This window comes from Cebidichthys violaceus, unplaced genomic scaffold, assembly GCF_023349555.1.
Source record: "Cebidichthys violaceus isolate CVI_PGR_0920_01 unplaced genomic scaffold, fCebVio1.0.p SCAF_12, whole genome shotgun sequence".
NCBI lineage: Eukaryota > Metazoa > Chordata > Actinopteri > Perciformes > Stichaeidae > Cebidichthys > Cebidichthys violaceus.
In genome coordinates, this window is record NW_027176285.1 from 10,056,473 (window position 1) to 10,083,763 (window position 27,291).

The following is a 27,291-nucleotide window of genomic DNA, read 5'->3' on the forward strand; positions in this document are numbered from 1 at the left end:
TTGCGAAATCCTCCTAATATAAACCATATTCATGAGTTTCAGACAGAGTGAACAGTGTAGTCCTCGTGGGTAGTCATGGGATGTCTGGTGCACTTACCAGAATTTCTCCAGCCCTTTGTATTTTAGGAAAGGAAACAGACAAGTCATATAAGAATGAATTGGAACTACTCTAACAAATTGTATATCAGAAGTGGATTTGCAGTTGTGTTGGTGGGGATGTTCAAGAAGAAAGTTGAATTTCTTGGGCAAAGGGCTGCACTGTTGATTTCTGTGTCTTTTTCATGTTAAGATAACAATTAGCTGTAATTTAGGCAATTAGCAGACCTATCCGAAATTGCAATATTAACAGCAAACTTCACCCATCTAGTATGTCTCTTTTTTAAATCACTTCTTTTAGGTCTAAACTTGTAGCTTGTTAGACATACCATAGGTATAAAATGAATAGGAGTAAAACCACAAATGCATGTTAGCTGCCAGAAAGAGCATAGCCCTGTTTGTTGTTCTTCATGCTCAATCTAAGATATTTTCTCAACTTCCTTAAATGTATCTGCTTTTCTCATCTGCGATCTCTCAGCCAAGAACAACAAGCAGCTACAGAACGGAAACACATCCATATGCATGCTCACACAGCCTCGTGCACACACTAGTAGAGACAGGAACACACACAGATGAACACAGACGCACACCAACTCTCTTCTTGCTCTCAGTAGCAGGCACATACATTAGCACATGCTTCCATGTGTAATCACCTGGTGCTATCAAAACACTTTGAAAGGCATATTACAGTGCCTTGCGTCTGAGTTTGAGCATGAGCCAAGATAAAACCTCTATTCCTAGAGGGGTCTTGAGAAGAATGTCTGGATGCACAAAGAAGCACCAATAATGAAATCTTATCATGTGACATCTCTGCAACTGGAGTAAAGTCCTTTGTAGTATGAGCTGCATCTCAGATCAGTTACATATCCTATCTAATCAGTTACAGATACAAAGTGTGGTATTATAAAGTCTGGTTGGTTGGTTGCCGGAAGTCATGTTACAGAATATTGTCCATTACAAACACACACGTCAAATATGCCTTCATATATATGCCTGCATATACAGTATATATTTATATTTGTGTATATATATATATATATATATATATATATATATATATATATATATATATATATATATATATATATATATATGCGGCCCTTCCTCTGCTTCATTCTTCCCTGCTGCCAACTGCAGCGTCTAACACAGCATGGCTATTAGCAGTGAGGTCAGGTGGAATCAAGCATGCACCTAATTGGGAACAGGTTGAGAGCTACATTTAAAGAGTTGTCATCACGCTATGAGGAGTTGCACTTTTGACCCTTTAGCATTATGACAACCAGGTAATATAATATGTTGCTTAACAGCATACTTAGTCCAGCACAGGATGTCAAAACCCTACTAGTGGAGTGGAGCATGGATATGTCCTTGGATCTGTATACATCTGAAATAATCTCTGCAATCTGTTTAGAAGCACTTGGTGCCATGGTGCGAACTCTGACAAATTGACCATCAAATAGTCAACTGCTTCCCATGTGAAGCACAAAGGCCTACACAGGGCAAAGTCGTTTTTTAAGTAGGTCGTTTGGCCTTCATAGCAGACCCAAACATTTTATCTGAGACCATAGATGAAAGACCACAGTGCCCTCATTTTAGACAGGGCAGGTGAGTCCAGAATCATGGCATGCAGACACTTTGGTAGGTTGAGGGAGCTGCCTATGTGGCCCAAGCAGGTAATAATTCATGACACAGTGTCATCTAATGTCTTGTAGTATGGGAAAATAATTGAGAATGGTCCAGATCTAGACCCAAGATTTGAACGGCATTTTTCAGGAGAAAGTTGGTCTGGTTCAAAAGGTGTTTGCAGTAGGCCACTATTGACAATGTTGACTGTTTTTTAGTTCTTAGCCTATTTAGACTTGCAAAAGAAAATCAACGTTGACTATGAACGCAAACCACAGCCTGTGATCTGGGGGGCAGTGGTTGTGCACCTCACATCAAGCTACATCCTCATTTGCTTCTGAAAGAGGACTGTCAGTATTCCCAGGACTGCTAGACATTGCTTGTCATGAAAATGTGAATGTGCAAACAATGCGGCCATTTTTCAAATGTCCCCCAACCTAAATATGCAATTCTAGGTCCTATTTTAGAGGTCACCATTTATTCCTCCCTTTTTCTCTGTTTCTTCATCTTTTGATTTTTTCTGTGTTTTCTCTATGTATTCTTTTTTAATTCTCCCCGTTTACCTCCTACTCAGCCGGATCTAGCCACTTGTGTCTTTGTTCTTGCATGACCATGTCTGTCAGTGTGGCCTGATCAAGCGGTGCAATTACTTTTCTGTGCATTGGATTACAAAAGCCAGAATTTCTCATTATCCATAAAAATGAAAGTTCATGTGCTGCCTCCCTGCAAAGCAATATCTGTTTCTCTTCTTTCCGCCTATTCTGTGTGTTTGCTCTCCTCAAAGATAAAGTCTCCCACAGCTCGACTTTTCCAGGGGCTAAACTAATTCAATTAGAGAAGGGGGGGGGGCATGTTTGAGTGTAGCCTGGAGTTACACCGGCATGGGCCAACATTGCAGAATAGGACATGCTGAAGTATAAAAGAGAGTCTGTCGGGTCAAACATTCTGTGTTGATAATAATAAAGCCAACATCAATATCTCATCCTAGGCACACATTTTGCGTTTTGTTACATGATCTTTAGGTCCATTAGTTTTAATAATTGAGTACAGCTAACTTGAACTTGGTCTACTTGTTTCTGCCGGGAATGTGATGAACAAACACAAGAGAAATGAAGATGAAGCGAAAAAAAAAGCCATGGGCCATAGTCAGAAATGTCATGAAGAAAATATTCTTTATTGTTGTAAGTCTTTTGTTTGTGTTTGTGTGGAGAAGAGCACGAGTGCACGTATGTTCAAGCAAACGCTCACTTTATCACCTTTCTTGCAATGCAGTGCATTTGGGTGTATATGGTTGTACATGGGTATGCAGAATACCTGCTTATTTCATTAAACCTTTGTCTTCGTCTATGTTTTTTGAACACTCAACTGCAATTATATAAAGGGGTGTGTCCAAACGTTTTGGCTGGGGTGGCTCAAGTGGGGCACAGACTTATGCAGGGATGGCATTTGTTACAAGCCCCATTTTTGGGCTTGTTTCTAAGCTAACATGGCATTAATGTGAGAATCAGATATTCTCATGCAACTTAAAGTGGCTATCTTTGAACATTGTTTGCTTGTTATTTTTTTCCCAATGTGAAAAGCCTTATTCTGAGGTTAAAACAGGTTGTGACGCTTTAGGCATTGTCATGTTCAAAGATTTATAATCGCTTATAGCCACAACACTTAAATACACACTTGTGTCTTGAGCGTCTCTTGAGCAGCGGTGATAAAGCCAGTGTTGTGTCTATGTTTAAATGTATGTCTATGCAGCCCAACAATGACGCACTTAAAATCAAAATGTGATCTCAGTGCGTGGCAGGCAGATTACTAGGATACTACACATCTACAGATTCCTGTACACATTCCGAAATCTCCATATGAATTTAGATTTTTACACATTTACAAATCTGATAACTCACACACAGATTGAAATACAGTTACATAACTCCACAAAGCGGCAACCTCCAGTGCTGAGAAGTGACGCTAACAAAAGTGCCAAAATCTGCAGTCCCCACAAATGGCCACTTGAGGATGACTCCAGAAGTGAGTCAATCCCCATAGACCCCTATGTTAAAATGTCCAACTTAACAGCAGCCAATCAAATTCCTGGGATGGCCCGGGCCACCCCTCTGGCCACGCCCCTGCTAATATATAAATGGTAGATATCACTCTTTCACCCACACTTGAGCTTAAGTGTCATGCTCAAGGATATTTCATCATGTGGACAGTAGGAGCTAGGGATCAAATCACCAACTCTGTGATTAGTGGACGATGATAGTGAACCAAATGGTTTGACTTAGAGCTCATAAAAGGTTATATCTTACCTGCACTTCAATCAAACATTTTCCTGGTTTGATTGCTGACTTTATCTTTGGCCGTGTGTGAAACCTTTGAGTCGATGTTTTACTTTTAAAGGCTGTGTTACTAATAGCAAAGATATTGTGTGTGTGCCAGCATGTATTTGTATGTGCGTGCATGTGTGTGAGTCCCTTTGTGTAACGGACATATGAATCTGTGTATGCCCTCGTACTCATGTGAGCAGTTCAGTCTTCCTGCATGCTGGTTACTGCATTTACCGCATTGAAGAGGGCATTCCAAAATTAGGTCTATAGTACTTGATGGTCCACATGAAATGATCTATGGCTAACCTATCGGTCCTATTTACCCTCATTTACTGATGTTGTTCCCCCATACCTCATTTTTGCCATGTACTTAACCAATACTAGCCATGTTTATACACAACAATTATGCATTCCTGACCCCTTACGCATAGAATAGCATAAAAAACATACAGCATGTATTGCGCTCACTCATTTTCTCTACATCGGATCTGTGTCGCCTCTATAGTGCTCTATAGAGCCGATTGTTTGAACTCTGACATCCATCCATCCATCCATCCACCCATTATCTTTAAACTTATCCTGTTCAGGGTCGCAGTGGGCTGGATCCGATCCCAGCTGTCACTGGGTAAAGGCAGGGAACACTTTGGACAGGTCACCAGACTATCACAGGGCTGACACATAGAGACAGACAACCATTCACGCTCACATTCACACCGACGAGCAATTTAGAGGAATCAGTTAACCAAAGCTGCATGTCTTTGGACTGTGGGAGGAAGCCGGAGAACCCAAAGAGAACCCACGCTGACACAGGGAGAATATGCAAACTCCACAGAGAGGGAAACCCCGGCCCCTCTTGCTGTGAAGCGACAGTGCTAGCCACCATACCACCATGCAATCAAAATCACAATGTAAAGGAATAATGTCTCAACCTTTGTCTTCAGTCTAGTGTACACACACTCACACCCAGACACACAAATTGTAGGGTCAAAAACTCTGAAAGCCAAAAAAGGAAACCATGAAGGAGAAACCATGACCATAAGAGACAAATCAAGCTAGAAAATGAGAAACCAAAAAGAGAACGAAATGATAAATCAAAATGGAAAGAAAACTGTATACAACATAGCTGCAAATGAGAGTGCTGGTGTGAAAAGCAGTTTTTCTGTATAGTCAAAATAGATATATTAATATGTAAAATCTCTGATTCTTTGCTTGCCTTTACTTGTTAATTTGAAATAGTTTGTTCTTAGTTTTGTTACCTGTTAAGGAAGTTCTTAAGATTAAACAATAATGTGGATTCATACGAATGACCCATGTCATTCACTTGAAGCGGTTTGGAACCAGTCCAAACCAAGCCTATCCTTGGTAAAAAAAAATAGCCAGCATCCAACAGAAATTATGAAACCTGATGTTAATACAAGAACAGATCAGTGAGAAAAAAAGCAAGCTTAAAATAATAATAAAAAACAACTAATGTCATGACAGCACCCTCACTTGCACTCCTGTTGTTTCTCATTTACAGTTTTCTTTTCTTCAGTTTTGTTTTGTTGCTTTGCTTATGGTTTCTCATTTACAGCTTGGTTTTCATTTTTTTTCGTTTATGGTTTTGGTTTTCTCATTTATGTTTTTTTTCCTTTCAGACTTTTTTTTTCAGACTTCCTTATCATGGTGACTCAAGAAACCATCATGGCGACTTACACCGACAAAGTGAGTAGTCCCCCAATATTTCTCCTGACCATTGTGTATTCATCACGATGGTTCCATGAATCACTGTGATGAGGAAACAAAACAAAGCTGGACCCAAAGCGGGTAAATGCAGTGACTGGATAGGTAGATGTGTGGACATGTGTGCTGAGACAGGTGTTCTAATTTGTGTTGTGCTAGTGGTACTTGACATACATAAAGATAAAGATTGCTACTACACACACACACACACACACACACACACACACACACACACACACACACACACACACGTATACACACTAGCAGAAGTCCTATCGATCCGTTCTCCACAGGCCTGGTCCGAGTATCTTTCTCAGTCTCTCTCATTCTTTCTCAGATGTGGTGTTAATCAGACATTTCTTCGCTTCACATTATTCTGAAATATATGGACATGCTGTGATTTTTGCTTTTCTCTGTGCAGGGATGTAGTGCCACATGTTGAGTACACTTACCAGGTCCAAACCATCTCTGGCCAAAGTGAGAGTGAGCCCTCCCCACCTCTGATACACGAACTGGGTGCACCCTACTGTGGAGATGGACGGATCCAGAGGTAACAGGCACCCACATTCACACTGTCAAAATATATATATATATATATATATATATATATATAAATGCATGCACACGGATGCGCAATGAAGCATTTTCAGAAAAATGTGTGGATGTTTTCTGAGTACCTTCTCCTGCTATTTTAGTTCCAAAGGAGAGGAATGTGATGATATGAACTCTATGAATGGAGATGGCTGCTCCAGTCAGTGCAAGAAAGAGCCCTTCTTCAACTGTATTGGTAAGTCCTATAGACAACGTTGCTGCCATCTTTAAAATTCAGTCACGGATTACTCTCTCTGGATTGTCTTTAAGGAAAATACTGGAAATAAAAGAGAGTTAGTGTACCTTCAGTGCACCTTTGTTCAAGGGTTTTAACCCCTGACTTAGCTGCAAGTTTTTTTTTATTTTTAACTGATTTCTTGCAAAAAGAAAAGTTATTGAAAACATGAGAGAAAGAAAAACTAGAGATAAAATATCATATTACATATTGTGTTACTTGTTTCAAATATATTAACAATGTTGAATGATACAATTGTGTGATGAACCAGTTAAAAGGAAACCACACAAATACAGGCAGTTATGTATCACAGTAAAACAAATGTATTCAAGCTATATTAGCTACACATAACAATATGGCGAAACAAGTAAATCAGGATTAGCAGTAGTGTATTGAGTGCAAGGGTGTAGGCAACGTCTCTCTCTCAATCAAGGAAACTATAAATAAATACTCAAATAATTGAAATAATCAAATGAGCAAATCTGCAACTTGACGGAGGTATAGTTGATCTTAAATATAATATAACCTTTAACTTGGTAACGTCTATATGAACTGAACCATTTGTATGGAGCGTGTTCCATGATGAACACAAAACGGAGTTAGACATGGTCAGTAAGGATAGCTGGTTGAGTCAGCATCGACGTGGACTCTCCGTTGGGTTTTATAACCCAATTCTGCTCCCTGCTAATTTGTTCGGGACCCTCCGCGCGAACTGAGTGGAAAGTTTAGGGAGAGGGTGTAGGGGCCGGATTGGATTTTGGTCAGAGAGAAAGAACTGACATATCCTGCCCTCTTCTATAGCAAACAGGGGGAACAAGGACTTGATTGACACACCTCTGCCACTTTGACTGCTTTCTAAACAGGAACAGGAAAACACAGGAAACTCACACATGGAGTCACAAACAGTGGCAAGAGTGGGAGGGGTTGTCTCACTTCCTAACATATTTTATTGCCCAAAAGTGACATTTTAAATAACGTGTACATGTTACATGCAACATTTATGAAGTTGTGATTTGACCATCAGTTCATTACATAACATTACAGTTCTGTGCCATGGTATTATTATATCTGTGGATTTGACTGGCTATCAGATATCATAATCACTTTGACCTCCTGTTAAAAAATAAATAAATCTGGAAATCATTATTAGAGTGAGTCGTCTGATTTTATATAGTTGAGTGACTGGCATCTCATATGAAGTTTTTTTATGAACAGATGGATGTTTCCTGTCCAGTTCCCCTGCTGTAGACAATCATTTTGCCCCCCTGTTGTGATTGCATGTGTGTGTGTGTGTGTGTGTGTGTGTGTGTGTGTGTGTGTGTGTGTGTGTGTGTGTGTGTGTGCATGTACAGTACATGCATGCACACACGTGTCAGCCTCTGTGAAGTGGCCACTTAATTCCTGTCAGATTGCTGGATGACTGCATTTGCTATGTTGTTTTTCCACCAACTGCAGTGCTCAAGGGTGTGTGTAAGTGTGTGTGTAAGTGTTTGTGTGTGTGCCTGATATTGAGAAAAGTTGTAGTTTTGCACAGAAATATGACACTATAATGATGGGACCTTCTGTCCATCTGTCTGGATGTGTGAGGGAGTGCCTGCTTGTCAGTGTGTTGGCTAGTGAAAGAGGGAGTTGGATGGAAATGTATACTGTACAAGAGGGCCAGGGTGCTCCAGTCTGGATTAGCGTTAATAAGCTATTCACACGATTGAGCCGAATTATATCTGAAATTGAAAGTTGTTTTCACATGACCCCACCTGGCGTAACAGTCCCAGTGGTTATGTCGCAATAGCACTTCAAGGCACATTAAACACAGGTGCAGATGAAGCATAAATAAAAGGCAATTTGCTTAAGCCATATTCACATATGCTAGCTGTCAGAAAAGTGATGGTTTTGGAAGGTCAGAGTTGCCCTGCTTTGACATGTTGTCTGTGTAGCTTGGGTTGCTGTCTTAAAAAAACAAAAACAAAAGAACAATAGTTTGCTTTGACAGCTGCTGGACCTTTCTTTTCTCTCTCTATCTATCTTTGTTCATCTCATCGCTCTTTCTTTCTCCAGATGTAGGGTTCTCTTATTTTCTCTTAGACTCAATCACCTTTCCACTTTTCCATTATCTGTATATTCTATCCGTGTCCATATTCAAATACTGTAGCAATACCCTTTCTCTTTCTCCTTCTCCTCCTCCTCTCTTTAGCTCTCTTTCTGCCTATTACTTCTACAGAATTTATGAGCCACTGTTTGAGCTTCCTCATGCCTCGCTCCTTCACTTCTTCCTTGCCTCTGCTCCTGCTGAGTGATTGGCGGGAGAGTATTCCGTATGCCCCCTCAGTAGCCCCTCGTTTTACCATTGCCAGATCACAGAACTGACTTGAGTTTTTGGCTTTGCTGGAGAGGGCTGGAATTTCGAGAAGGAGGCCCCGGCCAACTTGGCACAGAATGCCGCCTTTCCCCCTAACTGGAACCCCACCGGCTGATACTGCTTTAGCTGAGGGCTGAGAGCAATGAGGCCCAGGCAACCTCCCTGCTCTGCTCCTTTTCCCTCCAGTCCGTAAGCTTTCAGTTCCAGACCTTAACTCCGGGTGGAATGTCTGTTAAAAGAATGTATCCTCCTTTTTTCCTGCACCTTTTATCCCTTACCTTCCTCCCCCTTCCTCATCTAGTCCTCTCCTCACCTTCCCAAATAATGGAGATAGTAGAGAATAGTATCCTGGAGGCTCAGTGTGTACACATGTTCTATAAAAATAGGATGAAGAAGGAGAGTGAGTAGTAAAGTCTTTAAAAACTCACCTGTATGTCTTTGTGCAAATGAAAACATGCTCCAAGAAAGAGCAGGGTGGCGGCGCTGATATGTAGAATCTGACTGATATTTTAGCTGACCTAAAAAGTTAATTTACTGAAAATTACTATCCAGATAAAATAAACAGATAATTGTTTATTTGAAATTGCCACTTTTTCTATTGTCTGTTTACCTGCAGAGGAGCCAAGCCTGTGTTACTACTATGATGGCGATGGGGTGTGTGAGGACTTTGAGCAGGAGACGGGTGTCAGAGACTGTGGCCTCTACACTCCCAATGGTTTCCTTGACCAATGGGCCTCCACTGTCGAAGTTTCCCATGAGGAGAAGCCCTACTGCTCTGGTGAGGTGACTGCTGGATACCCTGCTGTTACAAAGGTACGGACATACACAATTAATCCTGTATGTATATATCTATATCTATCTATCTATCTATCTATCTATCTATCTATCTATCTATCTATCTATCTATCTATCTATATATACATACAGTTGTGGTCAAAAGTTTACATACACTTGTAAAGAACATAATGTCATGGCTCTCTTGAGTTTCCAGTTATTTCTACAACTCTGATTTTTCTCTGATAGAGTGATTGGAACAGATACTTCTTTGTCACAAAAAACATTCATGAAGTTTGGTTCTTTCATGACTTTATTATGGGTTAACAGAAAAAGTGACAAAATCTGCTGGGTCAAAAATATACATACAGCAACATGAATTAGCAATTTTGGTGACTTAGAAAGTTGTGTCAATGAAATGAGCTTCATAGCATGGCCTCTTAACTTCTTGTGAGTGATTATGAGTGACTACAACTGGTGACTTCTCTGAGGCCATTTAAATAGGCCTCATTGGATACAAACGCCCACAAACGCTACAATGGGAAAGTCAAAGGAGCTCAGCATGGATCTGAAAAAGCGAATCATTGACTTGAACAAGTCAGGAAAGTCACTTGGAGCCATTTCAAAGCAGCTGCAGGTCCCAAGAGCAACAGTGCAAACAATTGTTTGTAAGTATAAAGTGCATGGCACTGTTTTGTCACTGCCACGATCAGGAAGAAAACGCAAGCTATCACCTGCTGCTGAGAGAAAATTGGTCAGGAGGGTGAAGAGTCAACCGAGAACCACCAAAAAGCAGATCTGCCAAGAATTAGAAGCTGCTGGAACACAGGTGTCAGTGTCCACAGTCAAGTGTGTTTTGCATCTCCATGAACTGAGAGGCTGCCGTGCAAGAAGGAAGCCCTTGCTCCAAAAGCGGCACCTTAAGGCTCGACTGAAGTTTGCTGCTGATCACATGGACAAAGATAAGACCTTCTGGAGGAAAGTTCTGTGGTCAGACGAAACAAAAATCGAGCTGTTTGGCCACAATGCCCAGCAATATGTTTGGAGGAGAAAAGGTGAGGCCTTTAACCCCAAGAACACCATGCCTACCGTCAAGCACGGTGGTGGTAGTATTATGCTGTGGGGCTGTTTTGCTGCCAATGGAACTGGTGCTTTACAGAGAGTAAATGGGATAATGAAGAAGGAGGATTACCTTCAAATTCTTCAGGATAACCTAAAATCATCAGCCCGAAGGTTGGGTCTTGGGCGCAGTTGGGTGTTCCAACAGGACAATGACCCCAAACACACATCAAAAGTGGTAATGGAATGGCTAAATCAGGCTAGAATTAGGGTTTTAGAATGGCCTTCCCAAAGTCCTGACTTAAATCCCATTGAGAACATGTGGACAATGCTGAAGAAACAAGTCCATGTCAGAAAGCCATCAAATTTAACTGAACTGCACCAATTCTGTCAAGAGGAGTGGTCAAAGATTCAACGAGAAGCTTGCCAGAAGCTTGTGGATGGCTACCAAAAGCGCCTAATTGAAGTGAAAATGGCCAAGGGACATGTAACCAAATATTAGCACTGCTGTATGTATATTTTTGACCCAGCAGATTTGATCACTTTTTCTGTTAACCCATAATAAAGTCATGAAAGAACCAAACTTCATGAATGTTTTTTGTGACAAAGAAGTATCTGTTCCAATCACTCTATCAGAGAAAAATCAGAGTTGTAGAAATAACTGGAAACTCAAGAGAGCCATGACATTATGTTCTTTACAAGTGTATGTAAACTTTTGACCACAACTGTACATATGCATTGTATTTTTAATATGTTCACATCACAGCTTAATAGCAATAAAACTATGTAGACATGACATCAAATATTTCATCAAACAACCAGTCAGTCAGTTAAAGAGTCTGAAATGAATTAAATTGAATCATCATAGATCATTACAGTATCAACAGACATTCTCTTTCATTGTTTGGGGTATGGTATTTGATTTATTGTTAATTTGATGCTACTACTTTCTCATCCATAAATGTTTTACACAATCATGACAATGAAGCCCCAATTTTTGCGGTACAGTTGCAAAAACAACTTCCTTTGCTTGTTTGCCAGTTAAGTAATTTTACAGATTGGGAAATTTAATTAGATGTCTCTTGAGGAGGGTGCAGAAGTTTGCCGCTCTCATTAAAGTAATGCTTATTGAAGACAAGAGAAGAAGCCATTGATTCCATGTAAGCCTGGTGGAAGCATTGATCTGCTGTCGCAACGCAAATAGGGGCTGATTGCCCAAAACATTAGGGGAGGCTTACATTCATGTGTACACACACACACACACACACACACACACACACACACACACACACACACACACACACACACACACACACACACACACACACAGCTTCGGACACATAGAAGTGCATTAGGGCTCATTCTTATTTAATCCCCTCTCCATAATATGGATGTTCAAAGCTAAGGAATGTTGTTGAACTATTCTATCTACTTTAAAGCCCTCTTCATTATTTCAATGTATTATTGGTAATGGTATTTGTTGTTCAAACCAAAGGTTAAAACAAACATCCTGCATTATTTTGCCCTAGTGTTAAGAGTGACATCAATATCAATATGCTCATTAATACTTTTACCCCTCCAAAGAGAGACTGGCCTCACATCCTTTTGCTGGCAGTGCTATCTTCTGTCTCTTCTTTCCAAATGCATATTGTTTCCAAAGTCAATGTTTATTTGTGTTAAATAATCCTCATCTCAATATTGACAAAAGTAATCATGTTTATGGTTCTTTCCAAAATTAAGCAGACCTAATATATGTGTTGTTGGAAGTGTGTGATGTTTGCTGTAAAACTTGTTCCCACTGCTGATGATACATCTTACAAGGCCAATGATCTTGAACAGTTGTGGTCAGGTGCCTTGCTCATGAACACTTTGGCAAGGACTTACAAATACAAAAGTAGGAGTTTATCCAACACAATTTAATGTATTTGATATTTGGTATGGCACCACTTTTGTCCGAGCCTGTGGTCCAACCAACAACATTGCAGATGTTTTATTCTCAGAGAGAAATGACACCAGTGGAACATGTCCACACTACCATCCAAAATTATTTCTGATGTGAAGGACACTTTGTTCATAGAATAATCCCTGTTCCCGTAGAGAGAACACACTGTTCCCCAAAGATCATATGTGATGAGATCACCTCATTACAAGGCCACCGGAGTGCATGTGGACGTGTGGAAAATGTTAACAAAACACAACGGTCTTTTCTTGTCACTATCTCTCTCTGTCTGTCCTTTTCACTCTGTATTTTCTGTCATATTTATATCCAGTAAATTGTGTTTATTTAAAATTAGGTCCTCAAAGCCTATTTTTCTCACCAACATCAGTACATTCCCTGCCCTTTATTTTCCCACTCCAGTAACATGCACTACAGCAACATCAAATGCCATCTCTTCAAACGAAATTAACTTTGATGACACTGCATCCTTGCAGTGTCGAGCATACGCACACACAAACAACAAATCTGCTAGCACAAGATGCTCGCACAATGGTGCATGCACACAATCATGCTCACTTGTTTGCTTATTGTAGTCCTTCTGAAAACAAAGATAACATAACACAGCCTCAAATAACTGAGTCAAGTTTCTTGTCCAGGCAATGCTCCTAAGCAATTGTGCAATTGCCTGCATTTGGCTATGGCGACTGTCCTGGAGGCTCATGCCACAGATGAAGCATGTGAGGATTGGTTCTGGAGATGAAGACCAGGCTGTGGGCTTGCCTTCGTTCATGGATCCAGTTTAAATGTGGCCACTTTAAAACAACATATAAAACACCACAGTGGCTGATCAGTAGCAAAACATCTTTATTGAAGATGTTACCTATTTTAAAGAGGCTTTTGGTGATGTCTCGCATCTGGTATTTTAATTGCTGTGTTCATAGACAATAGCTCTTGATTCCAACCAGGAATCAGCCATAGTGTGCCCAATGAATAGTCTTTTTTCAGGCATCTGGATCACATTCCCTATCTAGAGTACTTCATCCTATTTTTTTCAGTTGGTTGGCCCATGTTTACATAAGGGGTTTGATTTTCCTTTGATTTGTTGGTGGGATGTGAAAGGCCCATACGCACTTGACGTGAAATCCAAAGTTCAAGCCTCAGAGCTGCATAGTTACTGAAGATGATATACTCTTGATCTACAATCTTTGTTGAGATTTTTATGTAATTTTTCTGAGCAATGTAGCACTGTGGCTTTGCAGATGCAAACTCGCATACAGTATTGCCCTTGAAAGAGATTTAGTGTTGGGGTAGTAAATTGCTGGGAGACTTAGATGAATGTCATCAGTAATAAAATGGCGAGGGTTGAGACAGGTGACTGCAGGGCTTATTTTCTGTATTTAAAGAAGACAACACTGAATACATTACTTCTTGTGTACTTTATATTTGACTTAGAACATTTGTATGAGCTTATCTTATGAAGTCACCTCACTGCCGCTTGTGATATATATGATAGACATCTCAGCTTTTGTGAAAACTTGCAGCAACCTGATGTAATTGACTTCTGTTGTGTTGGATCATAGTTAAATGTTGCTATGTGAAAGAGAAGTGTGCCTTCGGCAGGTAACAGATCAACCATTGCTGAAACAAAATCCAGGGTGGATGCTGTACCGTCTGGGAAAGTGCATAAGGCCCGTTTTTCAGGGACAATTGAGTTCCTGAGTCATTTCAACACATTGGTGTACAGAAATGGATGCTGGTGTTAGCTCAAGACAGTGTGCTGTAGTTACCTTTGTTTTTGTATCCTTTACATCAGCATTCATCATCAGCAAACATTTTTATTTTTGCAACAATGATTTGTAGTGGTTTTGTAAGGCAGCTAAAATACGATATAGTCCTGCTAACAGTGCTAACAGCACGGACAGTGCAAACAACGGCAACAGTGCTGATGAAGCTAACAGTGTTTACTTGGGGGGAACTGGGGCGTGGGCGCTACGCTTCCGCACAGACGTCATGGGTCGGAATGCCGTTATCAGAGGTAACAGCCGTATGACCGCACTGCAGAGCGGCGGCCATTTGCTAGCTATTGGGGTACAACAGAGAGACTGGCGTCCACACTCCTTACTCAAACTATTACTTAGTAAGCCTACAACGTTGTCAAGCAGTTAAGTGAAAGTGAGTCTGTGCTGTGGTCATAGTTTTATCAGAAACCAACAAAACATTGTCCTGCCTTGTTAATAGCTCACTTCATCCTTTGTGATTTAATCATGTTTCCATGTCCGTGGTTCACAGTTCTTTGGTAGACATTGGCCTAGAAAGTGTAACCAACTCCCTGTGTGTTTGTAAGTGTTTTTTGTTCTGAAAGAGTTTGATGGGGGTAGGGGATAGTACATCATTTCCTCCTGATCTAGTAAACAAGTCCTGTATTGGTTTTGTGTATCAGTTCTGTTTGATGTCTAAAGACTGTGTGTATGTGTGTCCGTATCTGAGAGAGAGAGAGAGAGAGAGAGAGAGAGAGAGAGAGAGAGAGAGAGAGAGAGAGAGAGAGAGAGAGAGAGAGAGAGGTCGCAGTGATAGGGATCTTTGCGGATGCAAGAAAGTAACAACAGCGCAAGAAGGCACTTGAGGAGAAGGAGAGATCATGTATCTGTACATAAGCTCAAGTGCTAGTGTATGTGTGTGTGCGTAAGGGGTCTTCACAGAAATATATTTCTATTGTAAAACATACAGACATAGCTACAGAGGGATACTGGAACACATCCTTGTATCCATTAAATGCCATGGTGAATGATAATCTCAATGCACAGCATTTGTGCATGAGAGGTGAACTTTGTTTTTCTTAACTTCTAATTCTTCAGGCACCAGAGCAAAGCTAAGGATAAGGATAGGTGAATGCTATTTTTTTCTATTTGTATGATACAGAAAGAGTAGTTGCGTGAAAAGTGGAAGAATAACATGCAGATTGAGAAAACACTTTTGCTGGTCCAGCAACCAGCAAAAGTAAGAGGAAACGGGAAAATAATATATCACGATACATTATATGATGGATGAAATGATATATGAAATAATGTTATGAGTCAGAAACACAATGACCAGTGGCGAATCGTGCCTATTAGAACAGAACCTTCTGTACCTCCCCACGAAAAAAAAAATTACTAATGAAAAATACCACCGCTTTTCTGCAATAGATAAAATATAATTTTACTGCTCCATCTTCGAATGTTGTTCTAGTTATGCACTTATCGGACGTCACGGAGGCAGTCACTTGTGAGCACTTATGAGCAACAATCATTCAACAAGTGTGTGGAAACAAAATGCAACCAGTTCAACAAGATGCAACGCTGAATCAAAACCAGCAATACAAATTTCACTCACCAATGACATTCACTTGAAGACGAAATCCATCCTCCTGTCCTTTTGGATGCATTTTTCAATGAGTCATTAAGCTGATTCCTGGTTTTCAGATTTAACAGCTATGGAAGCTAATGCACAGTCAGGATTGTCCTGTTGCGTTCCTCGCATATGTTTTCATCCATTTGCAAGCGGACAAATTTTCTTTCCACAGATGCAGTGTTGACAGGGATTATTAAAACTAAACATGTTGGTGCATATAGTTGATGCATGCTGTCATAGAGTCCTTTACCTTAGAGAAAGAGGAGGAGGTCATTTGTCCGGCCCGTAGATTGCTGTCAGGCTTGAGAAGGCAGTTTCAGGGAATGTGATCCTAAAGTCTTAAACTGTTCTGGGGTCCAGAAGGGAAAGGAAAGAATGCTTTTCATGATCTTTAAACCGATTTTGCACTTAATTTAAAATATTGTCCAGAATGTCATCATGGAACTATTTGTTCCGTGAGCTCTCCATCCAGTTGGCACGCCGGTGTTCTGCACAGTCTCGTCATATATTTGATCAAAACATTCCCTCTGTCCCTCAATGCAATTAATAAACTTGTCCACCCTGGCCATACAAAACTGCATGTCAAATTACTTATTCTGTAAAATGTCAAAGAGCATATATGCATGTGCAAACATTTCGTTAAAAGTTGAAAGCAGAAAGCAAAATTCAAAGTTGCCCAGGTAGCATCTTCAAATTCACCATGGTGTTCAACTATGAAAGGAAACAGATCCTTAAGAACATCCTTCTTTTCAAATACAGTGCATATTAATCTTGATGAAAAATTCCACCCGGTTGGTGCCATGCTTGGCAGTCGCTTCTGACATATTTCATCAAGCAGCTGTGTTCGTTTTGGCGTTCTAGACAAGAACGCAGCCAGGCCAGAAAGGTGTGAGAAGAAAATTTTGCGTTCTCTAATTTTTGCCAAATTGAGGTCATGTGCATAACAGTGTATGAAGAGGGCCTGTGGGATATTTTCCTTTACCTTGGCTTGGACTCCGTTTAACCCCGAGGCCATAGCGGCAGCGCCATCATAGCACTGGGCTACAAGTTTTTCCATGCATTCATATTCCTCCAAGAACCCAAGGGCCAAGGCTGTGTCCTCTGCCCATTTATTTCCTATCACATCCTCAAATTTGATGAATCCCTCTTTTACACCACTGTCTGTTACAAAACAAAGAACAAGCAATAGCTGTGCAGTATTGTTGACATCTGATATTTCATCCAGCATTACTGCTACAAAAGGTGCATTTCTTATTTCTTCTTTAATCGTCTCACCCATCACATCGGCAATAGGACCTATCAAGTCGTTGTGTATTTGAGTTGAGGTTCCAATAAACACATTCGAAGTGGACCATATTCTGCTAAAAATTATCATAGCGCCAGGTAATTACCACGATTCGCAGATTCTCTGCCCTCATCATGGCCCCTGAAAGGTGAATCCTTTTTCCTGAGAAAAATCTCACAGTGGATCAGACATTTCAAAATCTCCCGATCATCAATCCTCGTGTCTCCAAAAGTGTTCATGGTAATCGTTGCCTTATGCTACATCCATACTACTCCGTTTTCGGATCTCAGTCCACACAGCGTTTCAGCCATCGTTTCCTAAATGATCTCCGTCCACACTACATGCCTGAAAACGAATATCACATGACTCTTCACGTACACTGGGCATGCGCCGATGTAAACAGGAAGTAGATTGTCGTATTTTGTAACTAAGCAACTAGAGTAATAAAGTAGTCTTTAATGATTGTAAGTACGTGTTTGATACTTAAGATCTTCTCTCAAATCTTCCTCTATAAACTCAAACAGATACAGTTCGTGGAAAGTTTTAGAATTAGATTAGATTAGATTTTATTTTTTTTAACAATGTCCATCTTTTCATTGAATGGTCATCCTGAAAAGGGTACTGAAGATAAATCCGCGATAATATCATCTCCACCTGCGACAATATCATCTTCACCGACTGCGTCAATATTATCTCCATCTGTTGCCATTTTTGGCTATCAATCGCTAATTTGCACTAAGCTAGTTTTCGTGAGCGGGCCTTCTAGAATACCCTGGAGCCGTGAAAATTCTTAAAGAATACACCCATTGGCTACAAATACAAATATGATTGATTGATCAAATTATCAATCCAAATGTACGCTCTCATTACGTTCAATTAGCAGGGCATTCTATCAAGGAAAAAGAATCACCTGGATTGAGAATATTCTCCTCAGAGAAAATATCTGATTGGTTGCATTTTTTTCCAACACAAAAGCACTCAAATGCGCAAATCATGGACAGAAAACAACAGAAACAAGTCGGCGTATTTATATTTTATTTTATTTATAGGATTAATCAGATACGTTTTTTATTTTTTTATTCCAGGGCCTTCGCTCAATACCTTAAAGGCCCTGACATTACTGCAAATGACAGATGGATGAAAATATGGGGTTAGTGGTTGTTATTGGAGGTAAAACAATCTGGAAATTAGTTTGACCGAAAGTCTAAGAGCATTCAACAGAAAATACATCATTGAATAAAAATGAATGTAATAATAGAAAATGGCCCAAAACCGCTGTTATCGTCCATTCCTGCATTTAAATGCCCCCAGCTGTTTGATCCAATCAAAACACCATATGGACACCAGAGAATGTATGAAGTAAATAAAGTTCAAATAAATATTAATGATCCCAAAAAACACCTCACAGCCAATGTAACATAGTAGCCAGGTTTAATAGTTGTTGTTTTCGTTTTTTGGACTTTACTCTTCCTCTTCAGGCCAAATCAAAAAAGTTGAAGACCTTTAATATGAAGACATTAAGGTAGCTTCAGCTTATCTGAAAGATCCACCTTCCTTCCTGATCAAGCTCACACACAGGTATGTAGTCAGATAGAGATACACAGGCAAACACACACACACTGCCAACTCTATGCAGGATTATAGGGCAGGTCCGTAGGGGACTGAAATGTACTACTGCTGTCTTTGTGGAGCAGAACATAATGTTCCCCCACTACCACAACATGGAATATGGTGAGCCAGCTTCACTTGCTCTAGGGGGATTGGATTGGAGAACTGGCCCTAGCAACTAACCTGTGTGTGTGTGTGTGTGTGTGTGTGTGTGTGTGTGTGCACACCAAGTGCTGTCACGTACATGTGTGTAGATGAGTTTGTGTAAATGGGGAGTGTGCATGTGCATTTAAACTTTAAGATCAAACAGCAAGCCAGGTGATTTCTCCAGAGAGGGCTGCTGCCCAGGCAATCTCTGACGCAACCCCTGGGCACCCCTGGAGAACACTCCCCTTAATTATACATAAGCAACAGAAGGGATAACATTTTAGTCCTCTCACGCTGCAAGAAATTGCCTATATATGAAGTTCACCCATCTTCAGATGTAAAACAAACATATGTGCATGAGGTCTGAATTAAATAACCACATTCATCTTGAGTAATTCTTCAGAGGGAAAAGAGAGGAAGAAAAGAGACTCTGTTTTATTATATTATTCTGATCCGTAAAAACAAGGAAACAATAACTGGCCCAGATTTGTCCCAGGTCCCAAAAAGCAGGCAGTGTGTACTTTAGCGGGGGATACATGCAAACTGTATAGGGCCTACTGCTGAGCAAACATACACAATTACACATCTTCCTTTTCCTCTGCATGTAAATGCAAACAAACACACAGGCATAACTTGCACATACTGTCGCACAAGCTGAAATACACACGTACATGCCCACAAAATATAAGCACATACAGTAGCCAAGCTGTTGCTTTCAGCAGCACAGGAAGGCCAGCTTTTCTGGCACTGTTTCTCCCACCAACATTCCCCCAAACCGCACAGCCCTCGTCAGGCACAGTGCCAGTGACATAAGCGTGTTGTAACATTAAAAAGAAACCTCTGGGATGGCGTTCCTTTTTCCCTTTTACTTTTCCCGTTTCAATTATTATTGTGGTTCTGCCATGTGGAAACCTCATTGTGACTGGTGTATTTGTTTCATGGCACTGATGACCCCGTATAACATTTTCAAGCTGTTAATGTGCAGGGATTTGGCCCTGTTTTATTGAGCATAGGGGGCCACTGACTGAGGGACATTTATGTTCTCCGCAGACCCATCTGTTTTCAACTTGCTGGCATTGTACGCTCACCAATTCCTATACATTAGTTTGTGGTCCGTGTTCCCTACCACCCAGTCACTACTCATGTCTGCCCTGATGAGAGTGGGATAGGTAAACTGCTTAATTGCACCCACTCACTAACTTTTACAGCCCTAATCTCAGTAGGCCATGGAAGTGGCCCATCATTAGCCCTGGGCCAATGAGATGGTGAGCTTCAGTGGGTATGGGTGGGGCTGGGTGACAGGACATTACCTCACACACCAGGCTCTCACCAGCATTCCAGTAAACCATGGGATGGTGCTTGGAAGCTCATACTAGTTTCTCTCTGTTGCCCTTTTTCTCCACAAATGCCTCACAGATGCTCACTACAGCTTTCCATGCTCAGGCTTCAAATTCATACACAGTATGTGCATTTCACAAAGAGACAGGGATGAATGGAAAAGAGGGGGAAAAAATACCTTTTGTTGGGAATAAACATGTTTTAGGAATCTAATTTGCATGTGTCCAGAAACTGACTAGGTCACTGCCTGACCTCACAGAGGCATACGACAGGATCAAAACAATAAACTCTCAACAGGTATTGTTGACTCCTGGTGCAACACCCACACTGAGTAAACTAAAGTGATTGGATGGATCACGCAAAATGAATGAACAGATTATGTTAACTGCTGAAGTGAGTGACTGAATGATGGCAAAAAAAAAGAACATTGAGACTCAAGATAATGGGGTTGGAATCATTTTGAGAACTGGAAACTTGGTGTAGACAAAGGGAATGTGGGAAAGGTGGTTGACAAAGATAAATTGTAACAGTCCTACTAACAGCAATGCTCTTACAAGCCAATCCACTGATAATATCTACCAGTGATTTTTTGTATATTTCATAAAAACATACTGTACATGGCACATAGTATGTGTCATGATTGTGTCCTTGTGTCTGTCTGTGCTTAAATGCCTCTCATGATTACCACTTCACAACTCAACAATACATTACCAAAGTTTCATATTTACATCATATTTAAGCTGTATGCTGGATACCAACACCTACAGATGAAAGCAAGATTTGTGTGTAGCTGATGCATCACCATAATGCCGACTGAGTTCATGTATTCGTACCACGAGCAATTTGTCAAAACATTGAAACAGAAATATTTGCTGGTTAATGTATGACAGCAAATAGTTTAATTATTGACCCTATTAGGTGTGGCATGGCTTTATTATAAGAGGGCAGGCCGATGTGAAAAATGATCTCTCTCTTCTTTGTGTTTTGCTCTGTTCAGTGCAGAGTAAAAAGACCTGCGTATAGAATGTCAGAAAAGTCCTGAGTTGAGCTGAGATTCCTCTCAAGCTCCTGTGCTCCTCTAATGTTTGGAAGATACAGGGAGGACCTTTGTGGGGCCTCCTAAATGTTTGAGGGCCTCAATAGTCTTCTGTGAACATGTGGCCCATGTTTGTGTATGCGTCTGTGAGGTTTATTGATTTCAGTCCAAGATAGGACATTTAGACAATCTGGAAGCTTCAACATCAGTATTCGAGCCAAAGAGGATGTAGCATGTGTGTATGTTTGTATTTAACTGTTTGTATGTGCTCTGCACAGGCATCCTCAGTAGAGGTGATCTAACTTGACCCTGTCACTAGATCTCCATCACAATGGGAAAGACTGTGGTACATTATGCTATTAGAGGCCTTATTATTGTCATTACTGTCTTCACTTAAAGCGCCACTTTCCAATTCCCCCCTTTACAAGTTTATTTTTTGCTTTATGCTCTTAATAAACGTTTTTACAGTACAGACATATTTCCAGGCTAATGAGGCTGACGGTTGCACTCTCTTTCTCCTCACCTTTATCTGGTTTCCCCTTGGCTCAGGACACTTAGCTCTCCTATTAAGTGGTGATTTACAAACACCAGTTTGTGTCTACAGACCAGAGATTGGCTGTTTTCTGCCAGTCTGACTAGCCAGCTGGTACAAATTAAGACCACGTGTGTATGCAATTGTGTGTGTGAGTGTGTGTTTTTGAGTTAAGACATTGAACTCATGGCGAGAAGTTGTTTTGTTTCAAATGAATCTTAACATATGACTTATATTCCTGAGTGTTACATCCTTTTTATGAATCAGAACAAGGGAGACATGTGTTTAGAATAAGTGGGGGTAGTAGAGGCGATCAGAAGTAGTCTAATCGTTTTGTTTTGTTATTTTACCAAATAGGCCTCCCATTTGCCTCTTTGCACAAGAGAAACGACTACCACCTAGAAAGGCAAATCCCTTTAAAACAAGTATTACACAATATAAGCATTACAACATTGGCTTTGCTTGTCACTTGCAACAGTTTCATTCATCCATTTCTACCTTACAAACAACAGATTGGCCATATCCTTCCATTACTTTTTCCAACTGAGAGACTTTTTTTGACTGTCTTTTGTCAGCAGTTCCTGCTGTGATATTGTAGTTATAATCAAGCCATCCATTTGAAGGTATAAGTTTTTAGGCATAACAGATTGAAGGAGGGCCAACAACATTTTTCAAAAAAGTTTTTTTTTGTTATCTTTGCTGTACAATACATACAAAGGTTCTCTATACAATATTCAGAGCTTTAATATAGCAGCAAACAACCATTTCTGTGTAAATATATAGTGGAGTAATATACCTGAGCAGAGAATGAAGTCACTTTCCCTCTTTCTGTGTTGTTATCCAAGCTTCTCTGTGCTTTGTTTACATAGCCGAGCCGGCCACGCATGCCTGTTAATGCCTGTTAGTGCATCTTAGTGCATGTGAGCGCGACATACCGCCTAGATCATAGCCTTGACTGCACTGCACTCATATGGCGGTTAGAGCTGATAACGCTGTCACGACAGACGCTGTTGTCGTGGGAGCGTAGCGCCGACCCTCTGGTTCCTCATTGAACATTGTCTGCTCTGTCAGCACTGTTGCTGTTGTTTGCACTGTTATCACTGTCAACACTTGTTAGTTGTCGCCATATTGAGCGCAGTGTGAAGGGAATAGATATTCTGGGAATTTCAAATCAGCACCTTTAAACTCAAAGTCTATATTGTTGGCGATCGTGTACCTTTTCTTTTGTTGTTCATGACATCTGCATTGCTTTTCTGTTGGACGTGTCAAAAAGTAATTGAATGCTTTTGAAATCCTCTGGAAACAGATAAGGTCTTATTTCACACATCTAGACACATCTTTGTGGGCTCTGACTTCTGACAAAGGTACAATAAATAATGTCTTTGATGTCAGTTACTTTGTCCTCCAGCTATTGTTTTGTGATTTCATATTTCTAATATTAAGGACTAGCTGATTGATCAAGCCTTATAGTATGTCCGTGATAGAGGAAATTGCATCTGTTTTGTATTTGTTCTTATTGGATTCAGCTGATATATTTGCCGTAAAAGTTCATTTTATAATCGTACTGTTTCGGAGACAGATTGTGAAAGGGGGCTGAAAAAAAGGCAAGCCAAAGACAAACAGAGAAGAAGTTTATGCAATGATAATACGGGGATGTTTTGTGCAGATGTTTATGTAGCAGTGCTTATGCTGCATCCTTAGTTGCTAAGTTGGTTGAAGCAGCCTTTGTGAATTGATAATTGTTGCCATATGCTGTGAACTTACACATTACGTGTAAAATGATCAGGTTTTGTTATTCAACCTGTGACAAAGAGAGTGCTTTAAATATTCTGGCCTCCATCCTTCTCTCCTCACTTCATTACTCAATGCACATGCGTTTTGCCATCCTTGGGGACTTGCTGTTGGGAATGCATTTTCCCAGTCCTTGATTAACACCTTATTATAGTAGAAATAAGATGCATGAATTTGTATCCATGATCTCCAGCAGTCTGGATTCTGTGTTCATCTAGGAGAGAGCTTGCCATTCCCAAAAGAACTGACTGGATTTAAAATGATTGTTACACATTTTACAAAATATAAAAAACTAAAACATCGAAATGAAACTCTCGATGCAAATATCTTACACATTACACAAAGTGTAATGATGTTCTGCAGTTTAATGCTTTGGAATCTTGTTATGTCAGGTTTAGTGAAATTTTGTTCAAAGTAGTGTGGTTTGTCAAGTTTGTAATATGTTTGGTTCTTGATATTATGTTTGTGCTTATTAAAGCATTTACTGATAGGGTGCTTATTAAACACACCTTTCAAAGAAACTATTTTGTTCATTTACCATAAGTCATTGTAATGCACGTCTTTACTGGAATATTTCAACAGCAATAGCAAGGAAAAAAGCCTTGAAAAGTGTGTTTGTTTGAACATGAAGGAAGGTGAACCTGATTACAAAGTCCATAACTGTTAGCATAGTACTCAAAGGTTAAACCTTTGATTCCACTCTGGTGTTCTTGAATGAAGTTGGATTGAAATGTTCTATGCAAAAGCAAACTTAAGACACTGACGCATGTAGGAGAGGTAGCATTGCTGAAGTTCTGAGGTTAACTAGATTTAACATTTTCACAAGGGATTAATGTTTGGGATCATGGACCTAAACCTGTAGATTAATGTTGACAACTCAGATAGCAATGTGTCAAATCACACATAGCCAAAAGATTAAAAGCCAAAAATAAATCGTAGACAATCAAATTTGAAAGCTCGACTCCAGAGCTGACTGACTGGAATTTGCATGTTCTTCACTCCAATATCCTGCTCCAGTCCAAGGTTTATCTTAATTGGCAACTCTAATTTGCCCGTAGGTGTAAAAGTGAGTGAGATAGTGAGTGAAAATGATCTGTCTTCACGTGTCAGCCCTGTGATCCAGAATGTACCCAACTTATCGCCCAATGGGGGCTGGCCCAGGCCACTTTCACCCTGAAAAGGAAAAGTGTGTATGAATGGATGGATGGATGAATGGATAAATTCAGAATGTGTGAAACTAAAGTCTTGCTTGGTTGACTGTTGGATTAGTGTGAAACATATTACAATCACTACCCTTACCCCCTCTTTTAGTGATTAATTTAAATTAATGACAGCTCTATTTCGAGTGCTTTGACTCTTGCCATTGCTGAGGAGGGGGATGGAGGAAGTGTAAGGAGTCATGGGAGACTTGCGAATTGCCTTCTACTGGTGTGATACTTTACGGAGGTGTTTGCTTGACGGGGCTTTGGCAAGCCAAGCAGTTTTTGTCTGTCAGTTGGTTGTGAGAAAAACACACCAGGAGATGATGGAGAAAGGGTGAGGGGAGGAGGGGTGTTTAGGAAGGTGTAGCTAGTTCCACCTGTGTTTACATGAATAAGACATGAATTGCAAGTGGAAAGGGTATTTTCACCTTCCCTGTCTGAAAAAGGGTTGCAATGGAAACCAGCTCCTCTTGACTCCAAATCATTAGCAGCCCACAGTCAACGCCACGACTCAACCAATCATATTGGTTCAGTTCAGTTACTGTATTTATTTGATTTGCTTTCAGCAAAATACTTGTTGTGTTCCTGTTTTCTGATTAATACAACACAGCTGCACTCAAGTTGGGTCAAAGTCTCATAACGACTGATCTCAGGTGTTTGTCACCTGCATTCCTCATTTCTGCCACTTCATCTCTGAGCAGAAAGGTAACGTCATCAGATTCGGGGGACAGATATATAGACAGATAGCTGGTCTGGCCAGTTTTCTATGGTGACAGGATCTAGCCTCTCTAGCAAAACTCTCATGTTACTGGTGTCTCATTTCACCTGCTCAGGGCAGAGGGGAAAACTCACCGTCCTTGGGTTTGTGCCCTCTCTCCCCTTTGCCTGTGTTATTTATTGCTCAATAGTCTTTTACCAATGTGTCTGTCTACCTTTTTTTCTGTCTTTCTGACACTTTTCCTTCCTTTTAATCAAAATGACGAATAACATCACCCTGTTTTCCCCACATCCCACATGTTTCTCACCCTACCTTGTCGAACCTCATCCTAACGTAGCCAATGAGGTGACAATGTGTGGGACACAAATGCTAGAGGGGAATCTGTTTTCTTCTCTATGTCAACAAAGCCACATTAACAAGGGGACTTCGTTATCAGAATTTACGATGACTGCGCAGTTTTCAATTCATTTTCATTCCTTATCCTTTTAAAGCTCTGCCCTATCATTATCGCTGCTTCTGATAGGATGACAGAGTGGTAAAGTGTGACGTTGAGCAGCCATCACCAAAACTAAGCTCACTTTGCACGGCAGCTGAATTCTCGCAATATCACAAAATCACGTGAGAACCACAAAGAGCCATCTTTTCAGGCTTAAAGTAATGTGTTTATGTCCGCTGAGCCAGAGCATCCTGTGTGGAGCTACTGGCAGCTATGAGCTTGGCTTAGGTGAGATGAAACAAAGAGGTGACTGTTTGTCCAGAACAACAATGGCGGCTCCCGCAGAGGCAAGTATAGATGCTGCAATAACATCAGTTATATCGGAAGTGGAGAGTAATTCTTCACTGAAAGAAGAGCAAAGAACGCCACTAAAGGCTTTTCTCAACTGGAAGGATGTTTTTGCTTTCCCTTAGACTCGCTTCTGGAAGAGTTTGATTGACAGATGGTTCATCCAATCACTTGCCACAAATTTTCTGGAAAGTGCTCGCCCTTTTCCGAACAGTTTCCAATGACGGCTTCTCAGATGTTTCTGTGTAACAAACCATCTGGTGGGTCAGGTTATACCTGAGGTATTTTGACTTGACTTTTCAGTATTAACATCATAACTCACAAACCTCGACTTTTTTCTTTTGTCAGACAGATCTCTGGACGCATTGAGCGATTGACACTCAGTGCCATATTGAACAGCCTGGGAATACATCAAGGTTCTTTATTATGCAAGCCAATAGGTGACTTAAATTACAATCTTGACAGTTTGATTGTCATTTATCATATCAAGACAGAATACATTATGTTTAGGCAATATCACTATTTTGCCAGATCAAAATGTCAGATTGTTCACTCTCTTACTTTTTTTTACCATTTTTTTTTGTTGTCATTAAAATGATGCTGTTCCTTATATCCACAATGGAAAGGATTTTAAAGAATATTGTTTTTTTTCTTTCATCAAACTCTGGATCTGAAGGGATTGAATTCTGAGTAAATGCACTACACACGTGACTAATTCAGATGCTGCATGGAATCATGACACAA

General features: G+C 40.4%; 1 protein-coding gene across 1 annotated transcript in view; it reads left to right on the plus strand.

The window, feature by feature from the left end:
• pappaa (pregnancy-associated plasma protein A, pappalysin 1a) overlaps window positions 1-27,291 on the plus strand; it is an 88,257-nt gene that overhangs the window by 26,761 nt on the left and 34,205 nt on the right. Inside the window, exons 8-10 of the mRNA XM_068706299.1 lie at window positions 6,184-6,312; window positions 6,458-6,549; window positions 9,561-9,757. Coding sequence (XP_068562400.1) covers window positions 6,184-6,312; window positions 6,458-6,549; window positions 9,561-9,757 — 418 coding nt within the window. The remainder of the gene's footprint in view (window positions 1-6,183; window positions 6,313-6,457; window positions 6,550-9,560; window positions 9,758-27,291) is intronic.